Raw genomic sequence first — 24447 nt, forward strand, 5'->3', positions numbered from 1 at the left:
ACCACATCATAGGCTACCTAATTTTCAGAACTAAATTTTACAGAGCTCAAAAAGCAAACAAAAAATGAAGTAGCCTAATTTTTTTAACATAATCATAATGCAGTTCAAATAGCTATCACTAGAAAATTCATGGTCACATCAACTAATCTAGCATTCTATTTCTAGGCTAGCTAGCCTATGACAATTTATCAAACAGGCCAAGACCATTTTTATTACAGCTGGAACTGGAAGCTGCAAGCTGGTATGATGGTAGGCCTACCTGGTAGTATTTCTGGTAACCTACCTAGCTTAGAGTGGCAATTCAAGAGGCACTGATATTGCCTTCCAAGCTGCAATAGTTTTTTGGTCACGTCTGTTTAGTATAAAACTGAAAGTCGAGCTGAAATTGTTCATAAGGCTAAGTACACGAAATAAATTTTTCATTCCATTAAGATTTCGCACAGCAAATGCAGTTATGAATATGAAGACTTCACTCATTACAAAGCCAATATAAAATTGCTTGCAAATTCAAGAATCGTGATTATGTCCATAATTATTATATTATAGAGAAGAGAATAACATNCCCGGAGTCAACACTGTAGCCGAACCGCAGTATCGGAAGACAAAAAGATGACGAAAATCACCCAAGTTAACCCAGAACATGCGGAACTTCCAATTTCGAGTAAAATGAAATGAAGAAGTAACTTATCGAAAAATCATAGGTGCTGCTCTGGAATAAATGTTGCGCTCACTTTGTTATCATTAAGTAAATTCACACTCAGACTTAAATTTTGTCAGCAACTTTTTTGACTACGCTTCAAGAGTAATGTTCCATACCTACACTTTATGTTCACATAAATTCAGACTATAAAGAGTTTTGAGCAACCTTCGCTGCATAGGAAGATCACCAATAAAAACTATTAGAAATAGTGTATAATTTAAACACTCCTACCCTACATTTATCTAGCACGCCACAGTATATCGAGCTAAGCTAAATATTCTTTTCAACTAAAAATTCTCTACCGAAAATTGAGAAAATTCGAGCGATGAATTACAAGAAGTGTGGAAACCATTCATTTGATGTACTCTTCAGTCTACGAAACTTCGTACCAGCTATGTAAGCCATTTGCACGAATTATTCGATCATTACAAAACACATTAAAACATCATCAGGCGGTTCCACCTATTTTCATAACTAAAACACTGACTAATAAGGCAAAAAAAAAAACTCTAGTTCTTCAGTATATTGCATTTACAAATTATAGTTGCTATATTTTTTTCTGTCTGACATTCCATGAAGACAGAATGTGACCAATAGCAAGGAGGTTAAGAACGCGGATGAACTGCCTATATTACAAGTATTTTCAATGCAAATGCAGAATTTCTGTAGTATATTACAGAGATCATGGCAAAATCCAAGTGCTGGCAAGTCACTTTCCTAAAAATACGCTAACACTTCAACGAAACTAACAGAATACCAAACACTAAAATATGACTATCACAACTTTGTCTAGCAAGTCAACATATTTGAGCAATGAACATCTGAAATGAATAAAATACAAATTGTACACGGAAATCAAGAACGAAACATAGGTGATGACGACAGTTGATGCCTGTGTCGTTCACTCGTGCTGTTCTTCTTCTTCTTCTTCAGCTAATCCGTATTCCTCTCCATCATCAGACACATCACCCGAGTCCACCTGAAAGGGATGAACTCATGAAAGAAAAATTGTTTTGTCTAACGCTTTGAGACTGAAGCAAAAATTCAATAAAAAACTCACGAGTGTTTTTGGAGGTCATCACAGACATTCCAGGCGGAACGACTAAATAAGAGCAGTGAGCAAATTGCAATAAAAACCTTCTGTATGTCAATGAAAAAAAAGTTACGTTTTCACTTATAGTGTTCATGACACTCACGCGAACGAGGCCAGAAGCAAAGACGTAACCGAAATTCGCGAGAGCTGCAGCCAGAGTGAAGAAGATGAGGCTGGTTTTATTGACGCCATCTTCGGCAGGAGGAGGGCCACGGGGCTTGTCTCGCCCATAGCCGATGCTGCTAGGGTTCTCTGTGGACACATTCATTCTCAAGAATGGTAGGCAACACAATATATAGCTGCAAAATTCAGTTCAAATATGACTGCAGAAGACAATTGTTCAATTTACTTAGAACAAAGTGAAATACAGCGGATCACAACAGCTGTTACGTGACGCATTTTGTTTTGTTTTATCATGATAATAATTTTCAATATTATTCTTCACCGGTTAATTTGTTAATATAAATACATTAAATTTGTACACAAATATACCTGAGTTAATTTAATTTATCAAAAATCACAACAGTTCATGGAAACTTCAATTTCATAAAGAAATATACCATTAGGAAAGCACGTAGCGAGGGCCCTGCTGACATAGGCCGTTAGGTTGGGGCATTGTCTAAGGTGGTTCTGCAGGGCTGGTACACGCAGGTCTACCTGCAGGTTGATTAAATTTAAAAATACAAGAACCTCAGCTTTTGAACATGGTCTACACTGCAATTTCATCACAACCAATTCATTTTTACAGTTCAAGTTCTACACAGAAATGTCTAATTACTTCCTCCTCACCATTACCATGAGAGAATACAATCGAGCAAAAATTTAGTACCTGCAGCTGTTCAAAATCCTGTCTGACCACGATCAAAGATTAAATTGTATTGAATATTGATATCATGATAAACACATTATTTCATCATCGAATGTTTTCATTTGAAAACGTATATCTTCGATATTTATGGAGATCGTAAGCCACAAAAAAAAGACAAACTTTGAGCAGAAGCGCAAGGTAGGGAGCCAAAATAGCATCAAGACTTGATGGTGAACTGCCAAAGAAAAATCCTTTATCGCCCAAGCGCACGCTGAGGAGGGTCAGACACTCTTGCCCCCGTTTCAAGAGCTGTAATAAAAAAACGAGTTATATAAAAAATTGAGCAAATTTTACATGCAAGTTAATCATTGCTAAAACTCCACTTGATGACCTCAAAAATAGTAACTGTCAACATTAGTTGTTACAGAGATATAAATGAACTAAAAAATAACATTAGAAAAAGATAAATTGAATAAAAAGCTTCAATATCAATGCAATTTACTTAGTTGATCAAGAAAATATAATCTCAGTCATGAATAAAGGTTAAAATATGGGTAAAATTCTGTATATAGAATCAATCGATGGTACACACAATAAAGTTGAATAGCTCACCTCAGTTTCAACGGCTACCTCGTCATCAGGTTCATCAACAATGGACTCAATGAACGCTTTATAAGCATTGTGTCGGTTGCTTGGCACCCAAAGCTTGTAAGGGAACCTCATTCGAGAGTAATACCATTTATGAATGATTTCCTGGTAACTCCTGGGCTCCACCCACCTTGAAAAATACACATGTTACTCTCAATCATAATAGAAGTACTACAATTAATTTTTATGCTCGACTATTATTTGTTATCATTATGATAAACTTGTTAAAATCAAGGATAATTATATCTTCAGTCCATGATCAGTGTTTCACATCATTAAAAGTTGATATTTGGAACTTATGGCCATGAAGTGTTTGAAAATTAAAGCAAATTTGAATATGATGATGTAATAGTATCAATATGGCTTTGAAATGGTATGAAGTTACAAGTAACTAATCCCAGAAAAATGATCTTAAATGCTAATGCTGCATTACTTACCATAAGTATACAAATGCAGGGAAAAGCTTCTCCTCTATCAGCTGCTGATAAGCCAGTACATCTGAACATTGCTTTCTTGTCAACTCGTGATCACAACTGAAGTTCTGAACAAAGTTAGAGAACACATTATTAACAAATAATTTAATAATTGAGAAGTCAATAAAAAAATTCAAAAATGCAAAATATTACAAGAAGATAAGTAGCAGCACAAGTTAAAAGAAAACTGGCTACATTTTGTAAAAATATGTTACAAAAAAAATCCACAGTTATTTCTGTAAAGTGGTCAGAATCATTATCTAAAGTCAAATATTTTCTATAAGCCCAGATTTAATTGGCAGCAATTATAAACAGAAAATCTAACTGAAACAAATAGAAAATATTAATCCTTTTTACCTTTCTTCTTAGATGAGCAGTGATGGCAGAAAATTTGTTGAGATTTCCTGATGGGCAAGACAGCACAGGAAGGTTGCGTGAGGGTGCATGGGCCGGGCTCATGGATTTGATGATCTTGACGGGAGCTCCACTGAATTTCACATACATCTAAAAAGCATGGAAATGTTACCAACTTACAGAAAGTCTTTGTTGTCTTTCTATATAAAGTCTCATTATTTTTCTTATTTCATCTGGTTCACCAATGTATGACTTATAATTTTAAACATTATTTTGTTCATGAGCTCAGAAAGCAGGAGAACTAGATAAACACACAGTACGTATTGCAAGCATGATAGAATAAAATATATTGATGTGTGGTATATATAGAAAGCAGTCATATTTTAACATCATTTAATTACCATGATTTGCAAGCTCTCTAAATCCATTGATGGAAGGCCATAACTGGAATCTCCTTCCCATACATGAAGCTCCATTATGGTTTTGATCTCTGGCCTGCAAAAGAAGCCTCTATTTTCTTCAAAAAAATTCAGTAGCTATAAATTTGCTAACATGTTAATAACTATCTAAAGAGGCTCAAAACTGAAGTGAATTTTGTTGATTCTACATTCTGAAAATCAAGAGTTGAGAAATATTTTATTATAACAGTTGTCCTTTGTTAATTGTCCAGGTCTGCTGCCTGGCAGCACCCCAGGAAAGGCAGCAGCATTGGGAGAGAAGGGAGCACTGAGCAGTGAACCTGCTCCAAGGAGAGCAGAGAAGGGTGGGAGTGACAAGAGGAATGCCACAGTTGGTCCAAGGTTTGTCCAGAGGTCCAGTGGGGTTAGCAAGCTGAGGTGTGATGGCAGCTATAGAGATGATGGGTAGGTAGTGTGTTCCATTATGCTGCACTTGGTGCAGAGAGGGCTCTTGACTGCTCCAATGCAGGCAAGGTATGCACTGAGTTGAAATGAGGAGCCAGAGTGGAGCTGGGATATGGTGCTTCTGGCTGCTCGGGGATGGATTGCTTGCTGGATGTGATGGAGGGGGCAGAGATCAGCAGCACATTGCCAGGAACTGCTGAAGATAGGTAGGATGGGATGGCAGAGCTGTGCAGGGTGCTGAGGGCAATGGAGTAGGAGTTGGTACGGAGGGATCCCTTATCCAGGAAATGAGAGACTGAAGCCAGGAAGCAGGTTTGAAGCATGTGTTCCATGGAATGGGGCCCTGATGTTTGGGTGACATGGTAGTTGGGATAGTATGATTGTAGGGAGCTGGCAAGGTACTGTGAGCAGAGGAGAGGTGTTCAGCCGCAGGTAAGACCTCAGCTCAGCTGTGCAGGTGGGAAGCAGAGGTCATTTGAAGAGAAATGTGGCTATGTGCAGGCATGGAATATATCTACTTGGTGAGCTGCAACCGGATTTTTTGAGCCGTGGTTTTATGGGACACCCCCAAAAATGCATTTACAGTAGAAGCTGTAGAACCTCAGTTAGCAAAGGCTCCAGTTAAGAAAAAAATTGATTAAAAACAAAGAATATTGATTACATTTACCTTGATCAGCAAAAAAAATTTCACTTATCGAAAAATTTGTGCATCTGTGCTTCGTCGGTCATCACAAAATTGTGCATAGAATGTCATACATAGTGCACCAGGCATCATAGAATGAAAAGTAATTGACCTAAACTATGATTTATTTCTCCAAAACATATGATGGTTGTCACTAAAACATTTCAGGTATGTTTTTCACAATATTTTTTTATAGTAAATTCACTCAACCCAATTAAAATTGTATGAAATTACAAGCCATCCTGTAAGCTTACAGATACAGAAAAAATGCTACAAGGCTGCTGATATGAAGCTTGCAGTGAACAACAGGACAACCGACAAGGTAGTTGAAATGCTCAATGGCTTGTTCATGGATACGGTAATATCGCATCAATAATACGGTAATTAATGTATATGGTAATATCATATCAATTAGGAAAAACAAGTAAAAATCACAGAAAATCTCATTTATTCTACCTCTACATCATCTACAATAAAACAGGCATGGAATATATCCACTTGGCAAGCCGCGACTGAATTTTTTGAGCCGTGGTTTTATGGATTTGCGAGCCATAATTCCATTTCTTTGAGCCGTGATTCCATTTCACTGAACCGTGAATTCCATATCTTGGCCATGAAAAGCCATTTATGAGGCACGAACTTATTTACAAAGTCCATGCACAAGTTACCCCAAATATCTTATTTTACCCTAAAACAGTCAAATGGCAACAATAAAAATTGTCTTTACTGTAAGTTGAGCATGTGTTAATGCAGTCTGACCGCTTTGACATGACTGTAACTATGTGCGATCTTCAACAAAACATTTAGTTGATTTGTTTACATTACGATGTTTATGTTTTTCTGCAGGATATTTTGGCGGGAACGGTAAAACAATGTGGATTGCGCAAGTTGAAAATTTTATTAAATGACATGTTTGCAAAGGGCAAACTGCAATTTTTCAATCAAACAAAAATTTGGCATTTGAGCCGCGAGATTTCATACCTACTGAAATTATATGATATTAGAGCCGTGATATTTCAGACAAAAATAGGACTTTTCCAGCCCTGCAATAAAAGAGGACTAGAGGAGGACTTTAGACTTCAGAGTACTGTCAGTAATAGTAAATGGATGAGTACACTCTGCATGCTTCAATAATTTTTTTCAATTGTTTTAAAATTAAGTTTTATTCCAAGTGTCCCAAGTAGCCCCATAGCCCCCATTTGATGGGGTTACTCGGGAGTCGGGACACTCTTTTTTTTACTTCAGGCACCTTACAAAATACAAATAGCATATGGAATTTTTTTTAGAAGCCATTTGATAGCCCTTGCAATTTGCAAAGAGCTTTGAAATGAGCCTAAACTTGTTTATGAAATGTTTCATGGTATGATGGTAAGAACTTATGAATGAAAAACGTTCAAAATCGTCCCAAGTAGCCCTGGTTGATGCCTGATGCAGGCTGATGGTATGTACCATTGTACCTACTTCCAAAATCAAGTTTTGCCCAAGGTCTTTGATGCAAATAATTTGAAAGTGCCTGATTTAGAAATTATTTACAACATAATTACGACTGAAAAACATGAAAAATACTTCCAGATTGATTAAGCTAACTTAATTATCAAAAATCGACATTAGCAAGCAACACACAATCCAATTTTGTGGACGGCATTCCGCAGGACTGGCAGTCTCCAACGGTCCACTCCCATGGCCATGGGCATGGGCAGTCTGGCCACCAGTCACCAGATATTGATAAATGATACCTACCAACTTACTGATAGGCTGGTGCCTCTAATGTTGAGCCTGAGCACTTGTAATTAACGTACAGTCGTACATACTTTTTTTTTCAGCTGAGAGTCTGTAAGGATAAAAAAATGTAAGATTAGCATTCAATAACAATATTCATATGCCGTTTGCTTCGCGTACTATCGTACTACATGGCCCATGGGGTCCCGACATTCGTTGAATGTATCAAAACTCAAAAGTAGTCGATGGTTACGCTCTGTAAATGAGATGACTAAATTTACGGTTTCCCGAAATCCGATCGATTCAAGGTCTACATTTTAAAACATCTGTCAGTAATTGTGTTTCTTATATTATAGACCGGTCCGGGTCCGGGTTTTAGTCAGTACCTCAATTTCAAACCAAACCCAGCTCTTGTCAGGATTTGTTTTCCTTTTCTAAATAAAATTTGAAGATACTTATTTGGAAGCAGCTCAAACCATGCCTTTCAACTTTTTCCACGTATTATGCCAAAAAAGGAAAATTCTTACAAGTAATATAATTAATTATGAGTTTCCAATTGATAATACCACCTAGCAGATTTCTATCGGAGGGAGTGTGGAACCCGTATGAAAAATTCTTTCTGCTACCAACCCAGTTTTTGTATAGAATATATATTATATATTATTATGTATTAAATTTCAATAATATTAGACATTTTGGCAGAAATATGTTAGCTCGTGTTAATTGTACAGAAAATGGATATTTTTTCTATTTTTACACTCAAAATATATATCTGGCATTGATTGAGTGTTGAGGTGATTTATCCACAGTGTGTTTAAAAATATCCAGTAATGGAGGAATCAAAGATTATTCAAATTTATAATAACTTTCGCCTTCCGATCTTGACGGGAAATTTTGTTCCGCATCCTGCCTCTGAGCGACGTATTCCCCACAATTATTTTGAAATCTTATTATTTACTTATTTCATCATTACATATTCATTTTACAGCGAAGTCCGACATTTTTTTGGCACTAGCTTGTTTCTTTCACAACAAAAATTTTCTTGATTTTTAATGTAGTCTGTTTTCATAATGAACGTTCTTGGAGGCAGGGTGGCCCAAAGGTTTTCAGAGTACAGGATTGTAGCAGAGAAGTGCGGATTCGATCGAAGCTCTGTGCGCCAGTTTTTGGTCAGAATCGGCGAGGAGGGCGGGTGGTTAAGCACAGCAGCAGTGAGTCGCGTGTTTGAGATCCGCAACAAGCTGTGAATATTCTGCGATGTTAAGAATAGGCGACAGGCTTGCAGCCCATTAAACGCTGAAACCGCTATTACATTAAATTTTTAACAACTGGTCCAGCGCGCATACAAAATAACTCTCTTGTTGGTATTTTGCATGAATTTGAGCATCTTTCATTTGTAGAAAAATACGAATTTTGAATCACAATAAAATATTTACATCGAAGTGTATCAGATTTGAAATTTTTTTATTTCATTTTCTGCTTGATAAATCAAAATTTGAAAACAAAAATTAGCTTGGGACTTTGTTAAAATATGGGGGGAGGGGAACGGGCACAATTTTAATCCGCTTAACTTCAGTTTTATTCTGAAATCTATTTAATCTTTTATTAATTTATTTTCTAATGTCAGGGATTATCCATCCCGAGAAGCAGCGGGCTCACCTAATACTAATAGCGACCATCCTTAAATTAAATAAGTAAATGTAATACTTAAAACCCTTAACCTTGAGAAAGCATAACTTCCTACTTGACACTTCGATAAATGTTTTAATGATTGGTTCAAAGACCCTTTGAAACTTTTTTGATGCGCGTACTTTACTTGTAGAAAACAAGTTTAGTTCTCTTCATATGAGAGATAATTTGAAATTTAATTTTTGATATCGCTAAAGAATTATATACTTCACCATAGGGGCTGCCAGGAGGCAACATGAATGATTTTGTAGTTTTAAAGCATTTGCTTATGAGCGGCATGGAAATAGTTAATTATTTTCCTGCTGTAATACTTAAAAAAAATAAAATACCAAATATATCAATGTTTTTCTACCGCTCATATTCCCATATGTCGCTTAAAAAACCGCATCCGCAGCAGGTGAATAACGTAATTTGCAGGCAACATGTCTCTTTTCTCTTTAGCCGAGATAACATAAGATTTTCGCGGGTATAATACACGCTGAGAGCTTATTTAAGATGACGCTAATTATCCCACGGAACTTTACAGTGCTGGGTCGATTTAGATTGCGGGCCCTAGCATCAATGCTATTCGTACGGGTAAGAATAAAGTAAGTGTTGGCTACGCGCGAGTTGTGCTCACGCCGTGCTTTATTGTGACCACATCGTTCACTCACCTGATAATTCTTAAGAGACGTAATTCGGTTCACATCCCGCAGCTCTAAATTCGATCTAAATGTTCATATCATCAAGTAATGTTTGACTACACAAATCTTTTATTATTTATAAATTTTCAAACATGCAAGAGATCGAATATTGAATATATTGAATATTGAATATATAGAATATTGAGAAGGTTACCTAAGTCGTAGAATAGACCAATTCATTTTTAGTTTGAGAATTAATGATGCGGGATAGAAGGATTAAATTCTTATTGAATTGGCCCGGATTGTGTGACAATTTAACTAATTGATTAAAGATTCTACCAAAAAAAGGTATATAAAGTAGTAATAAAATTTGTGTGGTTCTTTTTAAAACAGGTAAACGATGTAGGAATTAATACGGCACTCGAATGTTTAAAAAAACGAAAGGAATATCCGGAAAGCTGCAATGGTACAGACTATAGCAGAGCTGCAGCAACGTGGCCTGCTATGCCTTACATCATGCGGAGCGTGTATGCCAGCAGTAATTCGCTCACATTTGCATAGATATGAGCATACTTTACACTCCTGCTATACATGCACCAGAACATGCGTACGCTCATGTTTAGCGTGCCGCGGTGGCTGAGAGATCTGCGCTGCCATACTCGCGCCGAGGCGATTGTTCAACAGATTAACCCAACACAGATTCGCTTGAAGTTACTTAGCACTTGAAAAACGTCGGTTTGTTAGAAACTTGAGCATCAATTCTCGAAGAGTATTCTATTTACGAAATTAATTATTCAGATGTATGTATAATTCCTGAATATGAAGAAGTTATCGGACAATCCTGCAGGGAAGTCCTCTACATTCTGTTGGGTGGCATGGAGCTAAATATTAGAGTTGCGCATACCCGCTGAGCAATGCTTAAAGCTTTGTAGCTGACATCAATGGTCTGTTGAAGGAATGCTCAGGTACTAATGAGTCGAAACCAGAAATACGATCGCTGCTGTAGGTTCGACAGAGGCGTAGTTAAACCAGACTTAAAAGTGCATCGAAGTGATGCGACTACTTGATAATATGCGTACAGGGCTTCCAAGCGCCTGGCATGGGGAAGGTGAATGACGTCTCAGAACTTATTGTGTTGTGGGAGCATCTTACTGGAATGCAGAACGATGCAGCGAGTATTCCAGAGCCAGGAAGAAAGACACAAATATTGAGAAAATATTTACCGTTGCGGGCTGGGCTCGAAATTAGCTGAAACCATTAAGAGATAAAAATAAAATGCAATGCTGGATGCATAATAACAGTCCGAGAACAAAATTTTTAACCATCATAGAATTTATGAGCGAACTGAAAATTTTAAAAATTCTAACAACTGATTGGACTCCACAATACGAGAAAGAAAGCTGAACTGTATAAGAGGCCTGAAATCTTCGTGGAATGTATTCGGAATCCGGCGACAATGATGCAACCATCCATGGGAGTCCATGGGCACGCAACCGATGCTCGAACATACTCAAGATGGCAGACTCTACACATACGTGCGTGTTCCTTGTTATCAATATCATGTTAAATTTTAATTCTGACTGCTAATGTGTTTCCTTTTTGCATACAGAAATCTATATTTACCTATTGGTTCTCATGGACCTTTATTTTTGCTTTTGAATGTCATCTCAAATGGCGATAACAATAATATCAATTACCCTAGAATTATGCTTGATTTGTCAAATGGTCATCTATATTATTACGAAGCTAATCGTTTCAAGAAGTGTGAGGTCTTTGCTGAAAGACTGATTGTGAAACTTCGTTGGGATTATCCAGTCAAAAAAATATTGATATTCATTTCCAATTCGTGAGCAGTTTTAGTCCAACGTCACGGAAACAAATTGAATGAATATGGACGTATGACATATTTTCTGGTGGCGAAGTGTCCACTTTATTTTTTATTCTGCTGTATCAAACCCCAGGCTTTAGCTGACAAGCATCAACTGTAAGTATGCTTTTGCGGCTCATAATGCTCTCTGTCAAAGCAAGTTTAGAATTCAATTCACAACATCATTTCGCCGAGATAGCCGTCTCCGCCGTCCCTTGCTGAATCCGTACGTACAACATTAGCAGATTTATACATTAAAAATCAGTATTAAAGCTTCGAAAATTACCATGTTATACTGTACTATAATAACCTCATACTATAATTCGGCGCAACGCCGTGTGTGACCATGGCACAGATAGCATTTTGACTTAACGTCGTCAGAACTGGAATGTACATGCAGCATACAGTAGAAGTAGAATGAGTATGCACTATAACAAAAAATACAACCTATGAATGAAGTAATAACATTTTTCGATTAGAAGCCAGCTTCTAAAACAACGAGATACTAAAATTAAAAATTTTGCAAGTAGTTTCGCTAGAAATAACGACGCACGCGTTCTCCGCTGATGCTCGAGGGTAAGCGCACCTACGGCAGGGCGTTCTCTCTTAGCGTGTCAAGCACTTTTGAGAGCATTGCATGGTGATTCGTTGAAGAAATATGATCACTCGCGGGATTTTAGGCTCCTGAACGTAAATGGCTTTCCATAAATTCAACGACCGTACCGAATTCATTTTCAGTACATGAACTGTACGTAATACTGGCGCTGCGGTCCTACGGCTGCGGTATGCACTGTAAATCGCGAGTCACGTTTTAATTGGGTATTGTGCGGAATCGGAGGATATTCTGTTTTCATCGACGGCAAAGAATTAATAACAAGACATGCATCGGATGGTGGAAATAAGCAATGTGGGACAGGTTACCATATTAAATTTTCCATATTTTTGGAGGAGGAGTGGAGGCCGGAGGTGGGAGAGGATGAAGAGGAATTTCAACGCAGAGGATGATTACGAAAAGAAACTACAATCAATTCCCTAGCTATTATCAGTTTTTCCTCAGCGGCCATCTTGAAAATCTTGGCAAGTTAATCGTTGGTCAACCGTCGAGCGTTGATCTGTGCAGGATAAAACTCACAGAAACTACAGAAAAGTTGAAGCAGGTGCACTGAGCGAATTTACGCTAGGCGTAATCAGCGGAGCAGAATCCGATGTTGCTCTTTATGTGCCTCGGGATTATGGCACCGCGGCGAACAGCTTGCGATCGAACACTTCTGCCCCTAAATGGCTGCCATTTGCTTCTAAATTCCCTCTTATATCTGCCCGAAAAGCTTGTCTTAGAAGTTTCTGGCTGTGTTTTGTATGGGAACAGCGAGCGAGGTTACGGTTAGCAGAGCATTTGATGTTGCTGAAGCTTAAACCGAGGTTCTTGTTCTAACGAAGACGGAAAAATGGATTGATAATAAGGAAGTTGGAGAGTAAAACATTTGTTCTGACCTCGAGGTAAACTGAGAGTTATTTATTATTATCTTGCAGTTACTGAGATAAGCGATAATTCCAGAAATAAGTCGATGTCAAATATGGATGTTATGTCTAATTATATTTATATGTTAAAATATCTAATTATATTTGCAGTCATTCCTGGTCCATTTTGGGGTGCATATCGAATTCAATTACATCATTTGAAACATTTGAAAACGTAGACAATGTATGAGTGCGACTCACAACGACTATGCTTCAGGCTGGACATGACATTAAAAAACTTGCAGTGGTAACCGCGAGGCTGCTGCGCGTCGCCTAGCGCTGCAGCTGTCACGTCACGTCACGCACGGCGGCAGCTCTTCATGTAGTTCACGGTCACGCGCGAAAGTCTTCCTAGTCGTGTTTATTTCTCTTATACACATGGCGATTGTTATTAGGATTCCTAATTAATTTTTTACATGATGACTGGCAAATGAAATGTTCGATACTTCCTGCACGCACAATAAATAGTTTTACTTTCATGTACATTAGACAGAAATTATATTTATATGAAATTTGTATATAATACTTTTTTGAAATTAATTTTTAGAATTTTTAGAAGTTAAATTTGAGGGAAACTTGAATTTATAAAAAATTAAAACTAACTTAATAACAAATACATTTTAATGGTCAATCAAACTCTCCCTTAAGTTTTTCAATGTTGTAGAATTCCAGCATTAGTAAAGAACTTTATTCCCATTCATGTACTATCCCGATACGATAAGTATATCGTGCATACGCAATCGAAAAGCCTGTCTTACATTTCCTATGCTAGGATTGAAACATACAAACTAGCGCAAAAATATTTAAAAGATTAGGCCTATAGGTTAGACACAAGAACTCTGTGTAAATTAGAGAACGGAATTATTTCTTGCAAGCGGCTATTCAAGATTCAAACGTCCATTTGATCGATCGCCGAAAAGGCTTTTGGTACAAAGGCCTTTGGCCGTACAAAGTCTTTTGACAATATCTTGTCGTGGTCACACAGATTGTGTCATTTTTTAGGCTTTTCAACCCGTGAATGCAGCACGAAACCTCATTGTTGTGTTTTAGGTTTCGCATCCAGATGCGGTTTCGTGTTGCCAACGAACTCCCAAAAAACTTGACTGTACGCTTGTCCCCCTACTAGCAATATATTTAGCCATTTGAAAATGCGTTAAATAAATAGCTAATGATCCTTAGCTATTTTTTATATTATATTATTAACTGGATCATAAAACCGACCGAGCCATAAGGCTAAGCCGGACAGTTTATGGTTGGATGAGCCATGTAAAATATGAACGAGCTGAACAATAATTTTCCGAGTCAAGCAAAAAATTTCTATATTTATGATTAGTTGTGAAAGAAGTAAGTGTCCTGTGCAAGAAGTTGCTGAGCTGTGAAAATAAATATCAGAGACGTGCTAGAGGTAATACTGTGCCGCACAGAAAAAGCTTCACCATTCATAGGTGGCCGAGCCCTCCAAAAATGGCCGGGCTGAACAATTAAAACTTGACTGAGAAGAACAAAAACTCGTCTAGGAGCAGCTAAGCAGCATCCGAGGAGCGCAGCCAATCTAGGTCTTCACGACCATACAAATCAACGTGAAACTAAAATTAATTAACTTGACGATGAACCTCTTCGCCGAGGAAGATCGTGAGTCAGGCCACCTTCAGGTATAGTTAGCTAAAAATTTCATAATTTCGCGGCTGATTAGTTCAGTGTAACGTCAGGTCGGCAACCTGAAGGTTAATAATAGTAAAATTTCAGTTTCACTCTTTGCTTCTCTATTCAATTATTATCTATTAGCCAGGAAACATAATAGGCTGACCCGAAAAATTGACAGATGCTACAAAGTTCATGACTTGACTAGATCAGAGAGAAATTTGCTTCTCAATCATGAGTGTAGCATTCAAGAGTAGGCTATATATTTATTTCTGTATTTTGATCGTTATTTATATGTACATTATAGGCATCGAAGAAGTGAGAAATAAAATTACTTAATAGTTCAACGAATGATTTAGAACATTTTTGTACTGCACAAACTTGCGAACACGTAACTCGAATATTTCGTGGCCTCGAATGCTCAGCGTTCACGATACAACTTTGTGGAAGCATGCAAAACTTTTTTGCGAGTCACCATCACCGTGATTATGTATGATATCCATGTTTGAGATTCTAATTAGTGTTGTATTCCAGATTAGGTTATGCTGGTCAACACGGCGGGTGTACATGAACTAAAGCTGTACTGAGCTTGTATTTGACAATGATGGTTTAGCAAGGCTGCCAACTTACAGGTTTTTCAGCTCAAGTTTAAAATTTTACGGCAAATGATAGGTGCGCTACACTGATTGAAATAAATGAACTAAAGCTGTACTGAGCTTGTAGTTGACAATGATGGCTTAGCAAGGCTACCAACTTACAGGTTTTTCAGCTTACGTTTACAAATTTACGGCAAATGATAGGTGCGCTACACTGATTGAAATAGGATACAGATTTATGTTTATAAATATAATTCATCTGAAAATTTCATAATTTTTTAATGATTTTGGGTGTAGACTTAAATTACTTATCTCCCTAAGAGCAGACTTGGTCAAAACTTTGTTCATCTCACATGAATTCACCGCAACGTACGGTGTCTTATATTGACTCGATGAATCTTAATGTTCGATGAATCCTAATGTCATTACGAACTACAACATGGTAGGGCTGCATATTGCTCTGATATCATCCTGCAATAACTAGTTCGGATATAATCCTCGTTTGTAACTCGCATCAGTATCTCTGTGTTCATTTATGATGTCGGCATAATTGAATGGTGATGAGTGAGCTCGTTGAATCATAACGTATTGACGCATTCAATTCACTAGCAGAACATGGTCAGGCCTCGTAAAAATTCAGTAAATTACGGCAGAAGGCGCTGGTATTCTCCCATAATTTAATATACTATATACTCACAATCCAAAACCATGCTAGCCTCTGTTGCATCACAGTTGCAGTTTATTAGTGATACAGTTGAACATAATAAGTGATACTGGTGAACATGATAAATAGTTGCTACTAAATGAATGACATTGATGTTTTTCAGTACGCGCTTCGGTGAGATGAAGAAAATTCTCGCCCAAAACTATTCTGTTTGGTATTGTGAAACGGTCGTCTCACTCATCCACATTAATATTTGCGTATTTTTACAGTATTTTGGGCGTAATAGAAAGAATTATAAAAAATTTCATTTTAACGAGTGTAACGATCAACGACGATTGCAGACAATGTTTAACGATTACAGGCAGGCTGAGGCAGCCACTGTCGATTGCTGACGATCTTTAATGGTTGCTAACAATCCTTGACATAGTTTGACCAACTTCGACAAAATCAGCTGGTCCTTGACACTCGTCTTACAAGTCCTTGACAATTCTTCTCATATTCGACACTTATCTGTCAGCCCAGACGAACTCTCTGACAGTCAGCCCAGTACCCACCTTGATAAACTCTGCTGATCCTTGACAGTCGTCTAGCCTCCATGACAGAGTTTGCTGATCCTTGGCAGTTGTCTACCCACTCTGACAAACTCTGCTGAATCTTGACAGTTGTCTACCCTCCCTGACAAACTTTGCTGATCCATGACAGTCGTCTACCCACCATGACAAACTTTGCTGATCCTTGACAGTCGTCTGCCCTCCCTGACAAACTTTGCTGATCCATGACAGTCGTCTACCCACCATTACAAACTTTGCTGATCCTTGACAGTTGTCTACACACCCTGATAAACTCTGCTGATCCTTGACAGTCGTCTACTAACCCTGCTAAACCCTGCTGATCCTTGACAGTCGCCAACTCCTCCTGACAAACTTTGCTGATTCTCGACAGTCTTCCACAAACCTTGGTGANTCCCTGTTGTGCTTGTAGCTCATGACACTACACGCACACACGCGTGTAGCTCATGACACTACACGCACACACGTTCCCTGTTGTGCTTGTAGCTCATGACACTACACGCACACACACGTGTAGCTCATGACACTACACGCACACACGTTCCCTGTTGTGCTTGTAGCTCATGACACTACACGCACACACGTTCCCTGTTTTGCGTGTAGCTCATGACACTACACGCACACACGTTCCCTGTGTTGCGTGTAGCTCATGGCGCAGCACGCAGCATGTGTTGCGTGTAGCTCATGACGCAACACACACACCTGTATCATGTGTTGCGTGTAGCTCATGACGCAACACGCATGCGTTATACGTGCCACTCGTACGTGGGAAGAGCTCAAGCCTGGTCCGCGTCCCATACAAATCAGAAGCAAATTATTCCCTCGCTCGCATACACAGCTTATGATGGTATACAATCAGAGATATAAGTGTGATTTTGTCCAAATATATGTACTTTTTGGTCTTGTGTGGGTCATCCTGACCTGGTTTGGCTCAGTAAAAAACCTTATTATTGATTCGTCCGGTTTCTGCTCGTTCTATAGATATGAAAGTGTGTGAATATTTTAACAATACCACCAGCTTATTTTTCTGAGTGTTGACATATTCCATATATATAGGCTCCTTTTGGGGTTAGGAAATCATTCAAAGTCTGGGTTTGATGAGAATGTAAATGTTCAATGAATTTGGTATGAACTGGCGACCGTCAGGCGTCCGAACTCGAGTGTTTCTTAAGAAGCTATAGATTTAATTATCCATGATTTGTTATGCCTTTGCGACCTGTTACAAAATCTTTAACGTGTTGCTACATGTGTAATAATTTGTAATAATGTTATTTTCACTGCTGTATCACATTTGAATTGGTTAGTTAATCATATTAGTTATTATGGAAAACAAGTCGAAATTCTGTACTGTATTGCAATTCACCAAATATTGTATGAAAAATCCACCACCGTATAGCAGCATCACATTTAAATTGTTAATGTACTTACATCAAAAACTAAGGAAAACGAGTCAAAATTTTGTACTTTCTTACCATTCATTAAATATTTTATTAGAAAATTTCCATCGCTGCAGAACTAAAATTATATTGCTTTTTGACTTAGATTAATCACGATGACATATACAAGGTTTTGCAGTTTACTCACTACGTATTGTTGCTCAAGCGCCCATCGTTTGACGCACGCGTAAAGATGCGTCAGACAGGCTTCTTGTATCATCCACATGAATTTATACTGATGAATGAGTACCCTTGATGAATACAAACCTTATAAGGAATGGAGATACTGTTACTCATTGCAATTCAGTGGCTGTACATAGAGTTGACAGCAGTAAAAGTTCAGATATTGAAATGGTTCAAATATTGAGAGAGTTCAGATATTGAAGTAAAAAGCAACGATAACTATTGTGTTCCAATTTGTTTTGATAAACTATTTTATAGTATGAATTTATCAGTTAGTTATTCGATGCTAATAAATGTTATAATATTTTTTTGCAAGTACAATGCCATATTCTATGCTACTCGCGCACGTCGACAATATTTGTTCATCAAATTGGTTTAGTCTTTTGCAAAGTCATTATGCAAAAGACACTTCACAAGGCTCACACTTGCAAAAACAAACGTGCTATGAAATTCTACAAGCTTTTGGGAAGAACTGACGAAAGAAGCCAATCATTGCTATAGGATGTCCATACTTCGTAATGGCTGAACGTGCTCCTAGGATAGCAATACTTCCTACAAGCTGGACGTTCACAACAAGCCGACAAATTGCTTTAAGGTTGCATGCAAAACCAACAAACAGTAATTTCAATCCTCTTGAAGCCCTATTGCTTAAATGCCTATTTTGAAATCCAAACTTCAATTCAAAATATTAACGACATTCTCATCACCTATACCGAGTCTCACATCGAGAGGTAAATCGTTGACTTCGTAAGGGCGATGGTCGGCCGCCGAGTTTAAACTTAATCCCATCCACGAAAAAATTAAGATTGTTTTCGTGAGAACGCGATGCCACTCATTCTTCTCGCATGAGCCTGACGAAAAAGAATAAGCTTATAAGTCGGTCTGAGAGCTCAAAGCTGCATAGATTCTATTGAAGGTAAGCAGGTCCACGAGTCAAGGCTTTGATATATGACTTCAAGGCGGTTACAAATGACATGGCATATTACAAACTGCGCTGAAGTGAAGTCTGATATTTTCGATAAGGAGAGAAAATGACCAGGAAATAATAATTGAAGTTGACATGGCGTGTGCACGAAAACCATCGATAAAAAAGACACCTGCCACTGCAGTGTCCGTATCAGTGCTACATTTAGTTAAAGAAGAAGCATGGTCTTTGTCTTGAGCGAGTCTGTCAACGTCAGAACGTGGGACAAAAAATGTCGGTTATAGGGAGTTCTAGGAAACGCTTGACGGACTCGCACTTAACGGAGTATAGGTCTCAAGGAAGACGAGCTATATATAGATATTCAAAGCTGAGGGACAGGCACATTAATACGTTTTGGACGGAGACCCAACAAATGTATTTTGCAATGGTTGAATTACGGCACGGAGGTTTGTGAGACTGGTTGTCTCACTTTGTTCGTAAGAAATTAGTGATTTTTAATGCCTTAGAGACAGTCAATGTTTTTATGGCTTCAAACTTCTTGTCAATTCATTGGGAGCTAACAATCATTTGGGTCTAAACAAAAAGCCATTACTACGATCATTCGGACAAAAAATTCATTTAAAGTTGCTAGTGATCTGTTTAAAAACTTTAGTTAGTTGATGACGAGTACATATTTAAATCCGTCAAAATTCCTCACGTTCTTCAGTGAATTTATTTTTCTCACGTCCCAGAGATGAATCAATAGCTTGCATTACTTGTGAGTTATAGCCCTAATTATAAGGTGATTCTAAAGTTACCGTTGAATGTACCGGAGTGTATTGTAATTAACATATATTATTGTGTAACTGTACAGTTGTACAACTGCATGCATTTTAACGCAGAATGCGTAGCATCAATTAGAATTTTATTAAAAATAGCATCTTTTTCACTAGCAAATAGAGCGATAAGTAGTTCACCTTCAACCTTTCGAATTAGATTCGCAACTGAGCAAATTACGGACACAAAAAATCGTCGTCCCTTCAGTAATAACACAATACGAAATTCACGCCAGTATGTGTATCAACTTGTTCAATGGAGATCCTTATCATTTACTACAAATTTCGTTCATTAACCCATTATTTATCAGAGCTCACCATTAGTCCAGTCGCAATACTTATTCATTACCTTCCTCAAATGAACTGCTCCTTCCTATCCCAACCGTTCTTTAATCAGTATTGAATGATAAAATACTGTTGACTAATAGAAAAAAACCCTCTCCTATAAGGAGCTAGAGTCTTCGGCGTATCGGACGCTTTTAAAGCACAGCGATAAACACGCTCCATGATGGTGACCACGTTTGCACATCCAGCCGACCACCGACGTGGTGTCGGTTTCTTGATCGTCACATTAAAGTATAGTATAGTATAGTATAGTATAGTATAGTATAGTATAGTATAGTATAGTATAGTATAGTATAGTATAGTAGCCTATAGTATAGTATAGTATAGTATAGTATAGTATAGTATAGTATAGTATAGTATAGTATAGTATAGTATAGTTTATATAAGCTTTGGAGTTCGTGGACTGGCAACATTCATAATGCAGAGTATTTTTCACTTATTACTACGCATCCTGTAAAAAATTCATGCTTTCAAGAAGATTCACTCATACGAAGTGGCGTCGTGTTTCACTTCCATGACAAAATTCACCTTCCTGGTCTTCACAACACAGTTGTTGATACTTGAAAACTTTTGTTTTCGTGCGAGTCACCGCATTCTTCTCACGGCAATTTGCTCGAAGAAAATTACCACTTTTGGTTGGCCGCCGGCAGTCGCGTGAGCTAAAGACATTGAGGTATTATAGTATCGTCGTTTAGGGAGACTTCGTGACGCTGCTGGCTTAAACTTTCTAATGCAAGTACGTGTTGATGACACGCTCCGCACTGATCTCCCAGCCTTCCTACCGTTCGCAACACCCCACTCTACCCCTCCACGCTCATATATTCGTCTGTGGTAGCTGTGTAATTCTTAAATACAAGTAAGTCAATGTGCTTTCTCAAGCAAAACTCGTTCTCTATCATCAATGCAGCAAAATTTATGATGCGTCTGCTGTTCTGCGATGACTCGTATGCTTTCTTTTGCAAGTCTTTCTATCTGTCTTTTCAGCTTCATTTCTAAAGCGTCTGTAGTCGTATTCTGAACGAATGCTAGAAGTGTCCTGTCGTCAACCCAGCTCAGGTATTGATGTACACATTAAAATTCTTAGCAGCTTTCTTCATCATAAGCTTTTAGTGTGAGATAGAGACTTTTAAGGTCTTTAATTCATATGATTATTTGGCATCCAGATAATCGTATGCAATCTTAACGAAACGCTTCTTGTGAAAGACACGATTTCGATGAATACATTCATTTTATTCAGTGTCTTGTGCATGAGTATTAGGTGAAATGACAATAAGCTCTAAGAGGTTACGTGCAATTTCATGTAAATTTGTTTAAGCAATTGGTCTTTACCTTTTAAAATATAGTGTATTATATCAGTTCTCCATTGACGTTGCAGGTGAATGTAGTATCTTCAACTTTCAAAAAGTCGTGAGCTGCGTAGCGATGCCTGAATATATTATATTATTTTATATGTTATATTATGAATACATTAACAGGCTGGTCAAGTGCTCTACATTACACTGAATTGTTCGATCAGAAAGAATTGTTCGGGCAAGTAAAATACACCATCAGGACTTTTCAGCTCATTCAAAAGGTCGAAACATAATAATTTTAAAAGCTATATAAATGAACCAGGAACGCTTTATCTTTGGATATTGAGTGGCCATGGAAATTTGTCCGTTGTTAACATAGAAGGTGCGATGCAATAGCATCGGAACGTAGTGCCTAACTCGGCTATCTCATGCAGGAGCTGTCGATCTGTCCCTCTCCCGCCATGCAGTCGTCAGAGTAACATGCTGCTGTCGTTTCTTACTGACGAACACTCGCAAACAATGCAGATCTCGACATGTAATTCACCAAATGCACCGTTGATTCGAGCCATCAACTGCTTATTTACGTTGAAGTGAACCATTATTTGCGTATGTATCTTTCATGCGTCCCATTAGTTTGATATTTTATTTAAAAATTGACTGCAGTGAAGCTTTTAGCAATGGACTAAACCACTATTCTACACTGAGCTCTGTAGTTTCACAGAGAAGAAAAAGCTTGTACAATAGGTCTGATGTTACGCTGTTGATTGCACGTAAGAATAGAGAAATGCTATATATATTGCTACTGGAGAAATGTTGCTACCGGAGAAATGCACTTCCACAAGCAATATCACATACAGTTAAAATCCATCATAGCCTTCTATTCAAGATGGTACCGTATGACTAACGAGAATATTTCATTTCATTTAAAGTAACAATCGGAAGATTGAGCGAAAAGAACAAGGTCGTGGTCGGGTAATTGAAAGGTTATAAATGCGAGAAAATAATTGGCAGAACCAGTGCTACAAAAAATATATTTTGTATTTATCATACCTGCAAGGTAATTCTAATATTTTTGGCCCAATAGCAGTTAGTGACGCAGTCGCAACCTTTTTTCAATTCAGTTCATCAATTATCACCAGCAGCGGAAATCAGTATTGATCCTGATGTTACTGCTAGCGGTACCGCCAGAAGATAATGTCCTAACCAACCAGCGAAAGAGTGACTAAACGAAAAAATCAAAAATTTTGAAATACTAAGCGCTTTGCCGACTAGTTTCGATTTACCCCTTGCTGATATCTCGTAACAAGTCGACGGCCACGGGTTGCGAGAAAATCGCTTGCACGTTTTACAGATTGCTCGTTCACGATTCCTCCCTCAAAATTCATGATTCACGTACAAACCATCACTCACCCGACGTATTCGTTTGCCCTTCCTGCACTCAAATAAACGATTTATTTTCCTGCGCCTTTGATCCTTCGTTCATTTCTCAATAAACATCTCTTGATCCTGGGTAGTAATGCCTTCGAAATCTCGAGATGAGAGGCAAGACGGTTTCAAACGAGTGGAGTCTTTAAGGTCACGCTCCAACGTGAGCGTTCCGCTATGCACGAAACTAATTCCTGGCTGTCCATCGCAAACCGTGCGTGTGTTATCACGGCAGAATCTTACTCAGAGCCTTCCTCGCTCGCTTCCTTACTTGTCCGAATGCGATGACCGTATCGTGAGACATCAGTCTTGCCGCAGTCAGCCACCGCAACCGATGCATTAAAACGCTCCATACCTGATGCAACTTAACCCTTCTCTGCCAGATTAACTTACAATTCAGATAGGAAAGGCATTATTACGAGTGTACGAATTTGTCCGTTCAAGCTGTTAGCGGGTTAGGCAGCCTAACTGAGGCCGCAGGTCCTGACTACATTGAATGCCGTGGTGTCGGTGCGTTCCAGTTTGACGTTCTGAGTTAATTTGAAAGAGGAATGATCAACTCTGAAGTGCCCCGAACGTGTCGGAGTTGAGTTTGCGTGTTGCAAATTTGGTTACGGCACGCAATCACGACAGACCTGGATGCAGCACTAATTACTTTTTTAGATGTTCGAATGCAGATTGATCTGCCTAGTACTTTTTATAGAACTACAATAGATGTTAAGGGGTCAACTATTGATTGTTTTGAGGGTCAAGATGCAGGTTTTGACATGTTTTCCATGCAACCGCAATTAAGATGAAAATCGCATTTTTGAATCTACTAGAAAGCAGTACACATTTCATCACCCAAACCTAAACGCAAGCAAATGTAATAAAACTTCACGGAATATCGCTCGTGTTCATAACCTAAAATACGAATGCAATTAAAAGCGCTCGTAATGATTCCAGCAGCGACCTCTGGCATCTGTTGGCAGCCTAAGTGGCGCCAGTGGGAACAGGGTAGGGTCAGATAAATTGCCGCATGCCACCACGCCAACAACATTTTTAGCATTATTGCTCGACAGAACAGCTCTTAATGTGCGACAAAACGTCGAAGGCAGCGAGCATCTGTCGAGTCTGACACGTCAGCAATGTTGTAACTCTCTCGAGTGCATCAAGCGCGAGGCGGACATTCATTGCATTGTTGGCGGACACAGCGACATGAGATGCAGTGAGTGACCAACCGCAGCCGCTGCTCAACCAGCGGCGTTATGAGGAGTAGTGAGGCAAGATATGATCAGCGTTATGAGGAGTGAGTCAGGATATGCGCAGCGTTATGAGGAGCAGTGAGGCATGATATGCGCAGCGTTATGAGGAGCAGTGAGGCATGATATGCCCAGCGTTATGAGGAGTAGAGTAGTGAGTCAGGATATGCACAGCGTTATGAGAAGTGAGGCATGATATGCGCAGCGTTATGAGGAGCAATGAGGCAGGATATGAGGGGCGTTATGAGGAGAAGTGGGGTATGATATGCGCAGCGTTA

General features: G+C 38.5%; 1 protein-coding gene across 1 annotated transcript; it reads right to left on the bottom strand.

Annotated features, from left to right (window-relative positions):
- Positions 1 to 1208: 1208 nt before the first annotated feature.
- Positions 1209 to 4687, bottom strand: LOC108679713 (metaxin-1). Its single transcript, XM_018168421.2, has 8 exons — positions 4478 to 4687; positions 4080 to 4226; positions 3687 to 3790; positions 3214 to 3379; positions 2782 to 2910; positions 2354 to 2450; positions 1897 to 2045; positions 1209 to 1679 (listed from the first exon to the last, which is right to left on the bottom strand). The coding sequence occupies exons 1-8, from the start codon at positions 4550 to 4552 to the stop codon at positions 1602 to 1604; spliced, it is 945 nt and encodes a 314-aa protein (XP_018023910.1). The 5' UTR covers positions 4553 to 4687; the 3' UTR covers positions 1209 to 1601.
- Between the last annotated feature and the right edge of the window lie 19760 nt (positions 4688 to 24447).

The sequence above is a fragment of the Hyalella azteca genome, unplaced genomic scaffold, assembly GCF_000764305.2.
Source record: "Hyalella azteca isolate HAZT.00-mixed unplaced genomic scaffold, Hazt_2.0.2 contig6657, whole genome shotgun sequence".
NCBI lineage: Eukaryota > Metazoa > Arthropoda > Malacostraca > Amphipoda > Hyalellidae > Hyalella > Hyalella azteca.